At 41.8% G+C, this 12,940-nt stretch overlaps 1 protein-coding gene across 3 annotated transcripts in view; it reads right to left on the bottom strand.

Moving 5' to 3' along the window:
* The window catches only part of fras1 (Fraser extracellular matrix complex subunit 1), a 314,451-nt gene that overhangs the window by 126,051 nt on the left and 175,460 nt on the right, over nucleotides 1–12,940 (bottom strand). For all 3 annotated transcript variants that reach the window (XM_037777425.1, XM_037777424.1, XM_037777423.1), the window contains exons 18-19: nucleotides 10,819–10,959; nucleotides 4,353–4,493 (exon numbers count right to left, since the gene is read on the bottom strand). In XM_037777425.1, coding sequence (XP_037633353.1) covers nucleotides 4,353–4,493; nucleotides 10,819–10,959 — 282 coding nt within the window. The remainder of the gene's footprint in view (nucleotides 1–4,352; nucleotides 4,494–10,818; nucleotides 10,960–12,940) is intronic.

The raw sequence follows: 12,940 nt of genomic DNA on the forward strand, positions 1-12,940 counted from the left end.
TCAGGTGAGCAAAGCAGGATTAAATGTCTGAAGACCAGCCAGTAGCTGCAGTGTCCATCACTATTTACTTGTTGGAAGGAACAACCTGATGAGTTAGTTGTTATTATTAAAGCCTTGCTAGTGATTTAGCTGGCTTATCCTGAGGGTGGCATTAGAGGAAAAGTCATGGGGTGGTCAACATCTAAAGGGTTCATCTTCTAGGGAGCAGGAATGCATGACAATCTGCCCATTATATTAAGAAATATCTAGTGAGCAATGTTGGCATTTTGGTCACATTTAATGGCATTATACCCACAAGATTTTGATGTTTCTTGTGTACATTTCAAAAATGATTCTTCATCCCCTAGGGACCATGAATATCCACAGAAACAGAAATCAATTTCACCTCAGTGACGACACCCATGAAACAAACATGAAAGAATTTGGATTTATCAACGTGAATGGACGGGACAGTGACAAGATGATCAATCAGCTTGTTAATAAACGCGCAAGTCCATACGACGCGTGGTTGAGGTTTGGAGGGTGTGAACGTTGACTCGTCCTTGAGACTTACGGTTACCCATAATGACCTTCTCTGCATACGTTCACGAAGATGTTTACATGTCCACACAAGCATAATTCCAGCTTTAATCTCATAGCTGTACAACAAACAGAATCATGTCACTTTCAGCAGGTGGAATGAGTTACAAAACCACACCACAGTCCAACCTTCATACTCTAATAAAGGCTATTTGCATCTATTTTGGCCGTTGCCATCTTGATTTTTGGCCGTTGCGATCTTGTTTTTTTGGAACGAGAAGTGACACAAGAGGTGGAGCTAAGTACAACTGAACAAATAAGACAAATAAGACATTTTTAGGCAACCAAAAGACGAAAACACAGACAACTCCCAGACCGGACAACGCCGTGGTAGCAACCTGTCAATCACAAGGTAGCCACGCCCTAAAGCATCCCCTGCTTTATGATCTATTTGACTCTAAATGGGACCATAATTTACTAAATGAACATCATGCTGTAATGAAGAAGACTCTAAACTAGAGATTGAGACCATAAACTCATGTTTACAATGTTTACTGAGGTAATAAATCAAGTGAGAAGTAGTCTCATTTTCTCATAGACTTCTATACAACCAGACTTCTTTTAGCAACCATAGGAGTCGCCCCCTGCTGGCTGTTAGAGAGAATGCAGGTTCAAGGCACTTCAGCATTGGCTTCACTTCTCAGACCCGGAGGTTGCCGCCTGTCTCAGACACACATCTCTGCCATTTCAATATTTCCCATCATTCACCTGGGACCACAGCCTGCTGGCTGAGTCAGCGTTGGCTCGGTCAACATCGATGATAATGACTCATGAAAATGGAAAGAAATGTAGTGGAGCCAATTATTTTTTGGAAAAGAAGCAATTAAAAGGTTTCATACTGGGAGAAACACTGGCCCAAGAACAAATGTTTTTTCATCTTCAATATCTCTTTTTATGGGTCGAAGATAAACAGGCTTCAGTCTCCGATCGATGTGGCTATTTCTGCAAAAGCATCAATCACAAATGAGCAGCAGACAGTTCAGGACTGAGTGTGATGGCTCTCAACAGTTTAAGGTTTAAGATAAGAGTGTTTTAAGGACTTTGTCAAATCACTTGGCTGGCCGTAGTGATAAGTATGAGCGACAAGAGAGCTGCTGCTGTCAAATACGAATCAAATGAGAGGAAGAGAAAGAATGACAGACATACAGGGAGGATAAGAGGAGACAGCCAGAGTGACATCTGCCTCCGATGGCTGCTCTATGAACTCATAATTGAGAGTGAAAGCCTCGTCGATTTAAGAGGTTATGTAACAGCGAAGGTACCGCTGGGTGAACGGAGGTAATCCGAGGGCTGTTGTGTGTGAGAGAAAGTGTGCGTGCATGAGAAATAAAGTGTGTGACAGAAAGAAGGGAAGGATAAAGCAAGAGTAAAAGTAAGAAAATGATGGTTGGAGAGAGAGCTTAGTGTGTGTGTTGGTGTTGCAGAAATGATGACCCCAGTATTTCTGTGGCCCTGAAGCCTCGAGGCATCTTTTATTAACCAGACTTTGGCTGAGCTTGACCCATTTGAGATTAGGTTGCGAGTGAGTGTGTTTGCAAACATTAACCATATCTGCTTATGTGCATGGCGAGTCAGTCCACGTACATGTTTGTGAGCTAAAATCTGGTTGCAGTTCCACATCTCCAAACAGTGTGTGTCATCAAAAACTGTAATTAAAAGTGTCTATTTTCCCCCAGTGTCTGTTTACCCCCTCTCCTCCCCTGCTATCTCTTCCACGCTGGCTTCCCATCGTGTAAACACGCCTGTTTTTAATCTACAGCCAGCGGTCCAGATAGGTAAAAACTCATCTCATTACCCAGAGAGAGAGAGAGAGGGAGGAGGGGGACAGCAGGAGCTACGTCTACACACAAACACTGCACGAACCAACGTTTTCTATTTATCTTCTGTCTGGTGGTTTATCATATTTCGCCTGTCAAAGACAAATAGCATTTTTTTTTTGGTGCACAATGAGGAAGAGATGTGGAGCAGGGAGGTGTGAAGCATCTTATTCTGCTGTTTATTAGCAAAGATCTAAAAAAAAAAAGCTTGTCTTCATCCCAGTGGATGTTCCATAGAGTTTCTCTGAAAAGCGTAACTGCGAGTGAGAAACTCATTAAAAACGAAATAACACCAAAAGGTGGAGATACGATTATGGAAAGAAACTTTTCTCCAGTTTGTTGTGGAGTTAAAGAAGTAGTTTTCACCACTTTAAATTCACATTTCATGATTCTCTTTTATTGTAATTAAAGCTACGCTTGGTAATGTTCTCCAAAATTAAAAAAAATGTTTTGTTATATTTAAGGCTGTCAAAGTTAACGTTATAATAACGCGTTAACGCAAATTTGTTTTAACGCTATTAATTTCTTTAACGCAAACTTGCGATTTTTCAGCTTCAAAACTAAAGTGAAGGCATCATATGGAACTAAAAAACCTAAGGAATCGTTTGGTACCAACCATGTCATACTAGCTTGTCGTGAAAGAGGTGAAGTAACGCTCTAAACCTACGCTTAACTAAAAATTAGTATTCTTATTGTCTGTTTGTAAGCACATGTTTATTTTGGATGTATATTAGGGACGTTTGAATATTCGTCTCTAAAAATACATTGGAACTACGTCTGTCAAAGTTTAACGCGATAATAATGCATTAACACATCAACACAACTCATGTTTTTCTGAAATTAGGAAACCTAAGGAATCCATTGGTACCAACCATGTCATACTAGCTTGTCGGGAAGGAGGCTAAATAACGCTCCAAACTTACGGTACATTTTAGCGAGGAAAAACTGTCATGTCCATTTTCAAAGGGGTCCCTTGACCTCTGACCTCCAGATATGTGAATGTAAATGGGTCTATGCGTGCCCACGAGTCTCCCCTTTACAGACATGCCCACTTTATGATAATCACATGCAGTTTGGGGCAAGTCATAGTCAAGTCAGCACACTGACACACTGACAGCTGTTGTTGCCTGTTGGGCTGCAGTTTGCCATGTTATGATTTGAGCATATTTTGAATGCTAAATGCAGTACCTGTGAGGGTTTCTGGACAATATATGTCATTATTTTGGGTGGTTAATTGATTTTTAATAATATACTGTATATGCGCATACATTTGCATAATGCAAGAATATTGCCCAAGCTTTTTTTAGGAGTTAATTCTAACAATATTTAAATTCTTATAATCAAAGGCTGCTCCAACAGAAGTAAGGAAAAAAGTGGATTTTTTATTTTAAATATGGGACCCTTCACATGTAAACAATTCATGGCTATTTGATCAGCAGCTAGAATTACTAAACCTCTCTTTGTTCTTTGCTACAGAGAGAACCTGCTTTGTGTCCAACTGTTCCTATGGAGAACAGTTGGACACAAAGAGCTGCCACAAGAGCAAATGCTGACTTGTTTCAGCAACCACACAATAAAAAAAGGTGACTTGTATTTCAGTTTGCAGCCCTGCAGATCATTTCAGATCAAACAATTCAAAAAGAAACAGACGCCAGAGCTTTTAAGTAAAAGATATTAATCTAAGAACATATATTTTAAGAAGATGGTTGGCTTAATTTCTGGTGAATAATGCAGGTTACTGGAGCTACAGACTGGTTGGTTATGTCTCCATGTGCGTGACCATGCCAAGCTCAGCGGGGCAGAGAAAGGTACTAACCCTGACAGAGTTGGTGGTTCTATTCCCACCAGGGACCCTCGGGCTAAAAATACAAGCACTCATGGCGGCATGTTTGATGAAAGCTTCGTGCAAATGGCAAATAAAATGACACACATATTTACATACACAGGCTGACTTACGGAGGCACTCTCCGGCGTTGAGGAAAAGCCCCTCTTGGCAGCTCGTCCTGCAGTAGCCGCTCTGTAGGGAGGCCAGCGGGGGGCAGGAGGTGCAGTCGGCCTGGGACGGACCGGAGCAGGTCTGGCAGGACGGGTGGCATGCTGGGAGGAGGAGGACGGACAAAAAGGGTCAAAATCAGGTAAAAACATTAGATAAAGAGGTGATGAGAGTTAAGAGGACACAGGATAGTAGGGGGAAGGAGGCCAGGTTTGAAAATAGAGGGGACATAAGGACAAAGGAGAAGAGACAAAGGAGAGGAGGATAGGAAGAATATGGGCAATGAGGAGGAAGGAGAAAAAAGAAGGAGAGGAGAGAGTTTGGCGTTAAGGAAAGGAGGAAAGAAAGGAGGCAGGGAAGGATCAGTAAAGAAGGACGAGGTAGCAGAAGAGTAGGAGATGAAGAGGAAGAAGTAAACTGTTGCAAAAAATAAATGGTCATTAGGTACAGTGATCTGAAAAAAAGTACACAGAGGCACTACTCTAATGCTCCAACTAATGGCCGTACGACTGCAAAAAAAGAGAGAAAGTACAATATTTACAGAGTGTGAACTGTTACACAACCATTTGGTCAAGGTTGTTATTCATTTAGTTCCCATCGCATTTTTTACCGCATTAAAATAAACAGTTACTTATATACAAATCCGTCTATGTACCTAGAGTCACTTTGGTTTAGTGGTAATGAGAGAAGTGCAAAAGGTTTCCAGTGATGAATGCAGTAATATGTGCTTCGGTAATAAAGGCGAAAAAAAAAAAAGACAAATAAAAACAAAAATGTAGTAACGTTTGAGGGAGCTTCTGGCCGCCAAATCTGCACGTTAAAAGTTCCAAATCAAGCTCAAAACACATGTCCTAAGCATATTATCACCTTTGTTATTGCAGAGCAAACAGTTGCCTAGTTATACATTCATCAGACACCAGCATGGCCTCCAAAAAAGTACGTTCTCATACAACAAACTTTCGACTTATTTCAATGCACGTCTATAACTTCAACAACGTAACAAACATACTTATTTTACGCCAAACCAGGATGTTTCAATTTACAGTGTTGACCAAGTGTTTAAAGAGGACCTATGATGCTTTTCCCCTTTCCTTTAGTGTGTCATATAGTTTTTTTGTACATGACAAGATCTACTAAGTTACAAAGTCCAAAGTCCAAGCCAGAGCGAGTTACTCTCCCCCACAGAAACACTGCTCCTGAAACACCTGTCTTGAAGTCCCGCCTTTTCTTCTGTAACGTGGTGATGTCACCAAGTAACACATTTGCATAATACCTGTTTAGCGGCTAGTTTGGCATTCCCTCAAACAAAGCTAGTTAGAGCGGAACTAGGGTGGAGTCCAAAGAGTTTTATTTAGAATATATAAAATAAAATAAATGTAAAAATAAATATAAATAAAATAATTAAATCAAATTAAATTAAATTAAAATAAAATGAGAAAAATAAAGCGTTTTTTGAACATTAAAACATGCAAATATGTTTTACGAGAAACACAAAATACAAGTATGAACCTGAAAATGAGCGTAATAGCTCCTCTTTAAAACTGCGACTGTAATCTGGGAGAATATACTTTTACCCTCAAAGTGTAATTGAGAATGCAGTTTATTTGTATGTGAACAAAATTGTAGGAGACAGGGTTGACAGCAACACCATCATTCATTGTTGTGTCGTCTTTTAGCTCTGTTTTTGGTCTCCACCAACTCATAATATAAAAACATCTGTCTCTTTAGCTGCTAGATGTTCTCCGACTTTGTCTGCTCTTTGGTGCTGGGGATGTAGTGTAGTATACAGAGGGTTTATCAGAGCTTGTTTGCTCGTCAGCTTGTAGAAAACGCTGAGACTGAACCCTACAGACACATAAATGTGCCATAAAACAAAAACCTATTAAAATAAAAGAGCCTAAAAAGCTCCATAGAGCTGCAGAGTTGATGATGATTCTTTGTGGCTGTGTCATTACGAGCCACCCCTTTCACATTACTCATAGTCATTTGATCCACTGCCATTATATTAAAGTATCGATTAATGGAGCTTTAACAACACGCTGTCTTATTGCAAACCATAAAAAGTCACCAGCATCTAAACTTTGTAGTAAAAGTTTACTCCGTTTTAAGACAGGAATACAATTCTTCTTCAGGGTGTCTGGGTGGCTTCTAATGAGCCAATCAACAGCGAAGGAGCCCATTTATTTTGATATCCCAGAGGGGAGTCTGAGCCCATCGTTCCTCCTTACTGTCTAGGTGTCCGTCTGCGTTTGCCATTTCAATTACTCAGGAAGAAAAACACTATTAAGAGCTTCAATGATGTTTACCACAAGTTTTTATTTTCCTCCAGATAAACAATTAAACTCGGTATGCTGGTAGACGGGAGGTAGAAGGGGTCGCCTTGCTTCAAATGAGGTCAGGACGGTAAACTGAGCCGAAGTAATGAACGAGAGATTAGACCAAAATGGATTTTCATTAACGAGGAGAGTCATAGAGAGGAGGTCTATTCTACTGTATACTTTTACTCTGCTACATTTCAGAGGGAAATATTATACTTGTTATTCCACTATATTTATCTAACACTTATAGTTACTTATTATTATGACGAAAACATATGTTATTCTGTATACTACTAATCTACCCAGTAGTACACAAAGTATCTAAAATTGGCTTCACGTTGACAAACTACAATAATAAAATGCTTATACATTAATTTGTTTGTGATAATAACAGAATAATATAATATTCTATAATAATAAAACACTTTGAAATAAATACTTTTACTTGTCATACTTCTGTACTTTTACTGAAGTCACATTTTGAATGCAGGACTTTTAGTTGTTATGATGTATTTCCAGAGGTGGGACCAAGTCATTGTTTTGCAAGTCACAAGTAAGTCTCAAGACGGACAAGTCCTGAGTCAAGTCCCAAGTCAAGATGGGCAAGTCCTGAGTCAAGTCCCAAGTCAAGACGGGCAAGTCCTGGGTCAAGTCCCAATCAAGACGGGCAAGTCCAAAGTCAAGTCCCAAGTCAAGAAGGGCTAGCGATGAGTCAAGTCCCAAGTCAGGACGGGCAAGTCCTGAGTCAAGTCCCAAGTCAAGAAGGGCTAGTCCTGGGTCAAGTCCCAATCAAGACGGGCAAGTCCTGAGTCAAGTCCCAAGTCAAGACGGGCAAGTCCAAAGTCAAGTCCCAAGTCAAGACGGGCAAGTCCTGAGTCAAGTCCCAATCAAGACGGGCAAGTCCCAAGTCAAGTCCCAAGTCAAGACAGGCTAGTCCAAAGTCAAGTCCCAAGTCAAGTCCCAAGTCAAGACGGGCAAGTCCTGAGTCAAGTCCCAAGTCAGGACGGGCAAGTCCCGAGTCAAGATGGGCAAGTCCTGGGTCAAGTCCCAAGTGAAGACGGGCAAGTCAGGATGGGCAAGTCCCGAGTAAAGTCCCAAGTCAAGACGGGCAAGTCCTGGGTCAAGTCCCAAGTGAAGACGGGCAAGTCAGGACGGGCAAGTCCCGAGTAAAGTCCCAAGTCAAGACGGGCAAGTCCTGGGTCAAGTCCCAAGTCAAGACGGGCAAGTCCCAAGTCAAGTCCCAAGTCAAGACGGGCAAGTCCCGAGTCAAGTCCCAAGTCAAGACGGGCAAGTCAAGACGGGCAAGTCCCGAGTCTGCCCCAAGTCAAGACAGGCAATTCCAGAGTCAAGACCCAAGTCAAGACTCAGTCAGGCTATCTGCGGTATTTAGTTTGGTGCTATGGAGAACATTTGATGTCCGGTAGCAGTAGATCCGACCTCAATACTTCCTTCCACTAGTACTTGTTGTGTTGTTAATCTGATCAAAAGGTGCTAACTGAAGTATTCAAACACAACTAAACTATGAAAACAGTCATTTTGTACACGCTCACTGATCCCACTTCAGCACCAAGCTGTGAAAAGCTTTCACCGCTGACCTTGCCCGAAAAACATCAAATTGTGTGGTGAACACAAACAGAATTTTTAACACCCACCTCAGGGGCTGTGGGCCAAATTAATGTTGTGTAATATAAATGCTTTTCATTACACTGAGTGAACTAAAAGCTCTCGTCTGGACCCGAGAACACCAGGAGGCAGAATACAGCAGCCTCCAAACCTCCTCTTCTTCTTTAACTTCAAACAGCTGCTGAAGAAGCTCTTCTCTTACAATTAGGCTAATGTACAGCATCTCTTGTTCTAAAATTAAACATGGTGTTTATTTTCATTACATTTCCCTATGCATACAAAGAGACATGTGAAATTTGTTATGGGTGATTACACTGTTGTCCACCACCACCATTAACCCTACTTTTCCCAATTATATTTTGGTTGCATTGGACTTTCTAGTAATATTCAGAAGCTGTTTCTTCCCTCTGTGCACCTGTCAGAGAGGGAAGAACATTTTGGACATTTTTTGTTGCTTACACTGTGGAAACAACTTTATATGGGTCAAAGGAGGTGAGGCAATAATTGCAATGTTTTACAGCCTCTGTGGTTTATTCCTGGTAAAGGCAGACTGAAGCAATAACAGCTACAGGAACGATAACAGGAACGATAACAGCGGTCTTAAACTGGACAAACACCAGAGAGAATAACAATTATCTTGATCATTGTCTTAGTGGTTTAGAGGCACCGTTAATAACAATGACAACAGTTTACCGAGCGTAATGTTCAACAGTTAAAAGCATCAGTTACATAATTAAATTATAAAACACTGCATTAAGTCAAATGTTGAGATACTTCTACTCCACTACTTAGTTACCAGTTACTTTACAGTTACTCTAAACATTATTAATGCAAAATATTATCAACAAATAAAGTATGATGTATTATTATAAGTTAAACTACACAGCAGTATATAACGTGATTAAAATAAACTCCACCAGTACTAGCTGCAACATTAAAGTTTGTTGGATTATGTACATCAATCAATCAATGATTATAATCCAATAATATAATATACATTATTGTGCATAATGAATCGTTTTTGGTACTTCAAGTATATCGTGATGCTGAGTTACTACGAGGAACTTTCTTTTTGTGTTTTTTTGGCGGTCCCTGTGAACAAAAGCGCTAGTGTTTCTGAGCAGAGTCCCTTTAAAAAAAACTCTCATTTTAGCAGCAACATGGTCTGACAGTCTGCCCCGCCCACTCCTGGTTCTGGTTCTCACTTCCCTACAGCGGGCCCAGCAATACAGCCTGGACCTCCAGCAGCGTCGTGTTGGCAGGGTTGGTAATTAGCAGCAGCCACCAGCCAAATGCTGGTAAAATATGCAAGTGGCTGCTAGATTTGCTTCACTCACCAGCCAAAAACACAATGGTGATCTATGGAGTGGCTGGTAGATTTTGGAATCCACCAGCCACAGTGGCAGGTGGACAAGAAAGTTAATTTCCAACACTGCGTGTCGGTGTTGGCTCCCAGCGTGGACCAGCGAAGCAGTGAGGCAAAGCTCTGGCGAGAGGAGGAGCCGCTGCCGGGTGCAGAGTAAGCCCAAATTGGGCCTAAAAAAGACTTTTTCCCATAGACGTACATTGGAAAAAAGACGTCTGTAACTCGACGGACCTTTTTTTTTTGGTTAATCAACTTCCCAGTATGAACTCTCGAATAGCCCTTTTTTAAATCATTAGTTCTTAAAATGCAAAAGTTGTAAAATGCACTAATAGCTGAATCCAGAGTTATTTCCCTTCCTCCGTTCATGTGAATGAGACCCAGACTGAGGCTGGCGACGTGACGTTGTGACCCCGTGTTCGAGCAATGTGACCGAGCGGATGCTACTGCGCCTGGTCCATGGGCCGAATGGATGCGGAAGATCGCCGAAAGATCCGGGTACTTTTCCACTCGGAAGTCGAACCATTTTGGCTTAATGCGGCATCGAGCAACTCTCACAGGAATGAACGGGGCTCCGCCTCCAACGCTGTAACCAGTTCTCTTAATACATCCATGATGCAGAGTTGAAGGAGTTTCTGGTGAACCTGCATGATTTTATCTGATATCGCTGGAATCCAACACGGTGGCACCGAAGACATGCATTAAGGATAACTATATAGAAATAGCCAATCTTCTTTGCTGATGGTCTCGTTTACTTATGTACAGAAGGTCATATAGAGGCATCAGTATTACACTGAGACTGTTTCATAACCAGTTAAAAGTTCCTCTCAGTAACTTTAAGTAAAAGTATTTCTACACTGTTGCTATTTTTACTTTTTCACTGCTCTTGCACTGTTATCTTTGTGAGGACCAGCTTCTGACACTGAGAATGAGGACATCTTTGGAGAGGGAGGACATTTAGTCCAGTCCTCACTTCTTCAAAGGGCTGTATGAGAGTTTTAAGGTTAAAGTTTTAGGTGAAGTTGGGCACAAGACAATGCATCACGAGTATAGAAATAAGAACATGTGTGTGTGTGTGTGTGTGTGTGTGTGTGTGAGTGTGTGTGTGTGTGTGTGTGCTCTCACCTTGGCACTGGTTGTCCTGGATAAAGAAGCCTTTTGGGCTGGTGGGGACACAGCGGCCCTCGTGCAGGCTGGATGGGGAGGGACAGGATGTACAGTTGTCTGCAGATGGCCCAGTACAGAGCCAGCAGGAGGGGTGACACTCTGGAAAGGACACAGAGAACAGTTTTTATATTCACCACAAAAAAAAGAGATGGAGGATCCAGAGATGGAGGATCCAGAGATGGAGGATCCAGGTCCCCAGCTGTGCATCCTCACTATTTTTTCTAGAAACTTGAATGTACAGTATCAGTGTACTTTTCCTGAATGTCCTGGTCTTGTTTGTGGAGAAAAAGAAATGCAGTATTTTTTTATTATTGTGGGTTTGTTTTGCTGTATATATTACTAATTTACTGCATTTAATGCATCAAAACTGCTCTTATTACTGTAAAGATTTACACTTAAAAACAGTTGCAGCTCAATATATCTGGGCCTGAACTGCAGCTACTAATTTTTGTTGTCCTGCGGCCATTCTGCTGTATCTGGTTCCTTCCCTATTGGCATTTCTGAGTCTCAGGAGCTTTAAGTGCAGCTCTGCCAGTTAGAAGTAATGCAACACTCAGCCAGCTTCACCAATCAGAAGCTACGCATTAACACCAGAGTCAGCGCCAGCTCAAGAGAGCCTGATCCAAGAGGGCCACCAGCCAAAAAAGACTTCTGAAATATGCTCTGCTGCTTAGTTTGGACTTTTTTAGTGTAGATGATAAAATATAAAACTTCTACAAGGATCGTTTTAGGGTGATTTATACCTGAAGGATACAGATTTGGAACTTTGCACGTAGAGAGGTTAGAGCTACGCCAGGTAACTTGGCTTCAAATACCAGCAAGGATTAACGGCTGGAAACTTTACTACTCAGAAATCATGTAATGTGTCATCAGTGAACTAAATCAGGCTCCTGTTTACCTACAGTATATCAGTGTGTCTATGGCCTGTTCAGACCTGGCATCAACATTCATCCTGGGTGATCCGATCACAATTGTACAGCTCTAAGTACAGGTGTGAATGCACCAGAGATTGCATTGAGAACACATTGAGATGTGATTGCTTAGACCACATTCAGAGGAGGTCTGGGCCTCATATGGCCACATTCTTTTAGCAGTGTGTACGTGAGTGTGTCCTGGGCCAAACTGAAGGACCACCTACTCAACTGACGTCATCTGTGTGAGCTGAAGTAGCTCACGTAGAAAAGCCCGAAGAGAACATGCCAAGGATTAGACCCCGTCTGTATTGTTTTGATCTTTTCAGTGACTATGGCCCCACTGGTAGCTCTGTGTATTTTGGACATTCTTATATTTTTAAACATTAGCATTTGTCACAGAATCCACAGAGAGTGAATCTTGTGTTTTGGATGTTATTGGATGTGTCATGTTTTTGTTCCACAGATCTGACGCCTGCTCACATCCCCGGCTCTCGGGGACCGCCGGTAGACAATAACCTTCTATTTTTAGGTTAAAAAAATGTACCCAAATTCACGAATATGTAGGATATCTCTATAACTGCCTCCCGCTGGTTAAAATCAACAACACATTTGTACAAGTGGTCACTCAAGACGCATGTGGAGACGCATTCTAATGCCATGTGTGAAATGACGTAGAGCATAGGCTGCATTCATTTAGAATGGGGGTTGTGTGGCCAGTGGCAAATGTAATGGCAAATGCAACCTGATGTCACGCTGCAGTGGCAAATCACGTGAAGGTCGAACCAGAACTGTACAACCGAACCATGAAGGAACAGGGTTGTGCTCGCTCTACAGGGTTGTGCTCGCTCTACAGGGTTGTGCTCACTCTACAGGGTTGTGCTCGCTCTACAGGGTTGTGCTCGCTCTACAGGGTTGTGCTCGCTCTACAGGGTTGTGCGGCGATGTGGGAGAGTCACTTTAAAGGAATCTCTGCAATGCCTGGTCTGGTGTGAATGCAGCCTTAGAGCTGTCCACTTGTGATTGAATCACCCATGATGCATGTTGCATAGCAGGTGTAAACAGGACCTATGATGAGTCATAACAAGGAAACCCAAAAAGAGGAGATTAAGCTGGATGGAGAGCGAGCTCACTGATTTATGGGAGTTATTATTTCACTGTTTTTAGGT

The sequence above is a fragment of the Sebastes umbrosus genome, chromosome 8 (genome assembly GCF_015220745.1).
Source record: "Sebastes umbrosus isolate fSebUmb1 chromosome 8, fSebUmb1.pri, whole genome shotgun sequence".
Lineage (NCBI taxonomy): Eukaryota > Metazoa > Chordata > Actinopteri > Perciformes > Sebastidae > Sebastes > Sebastes umbrosus.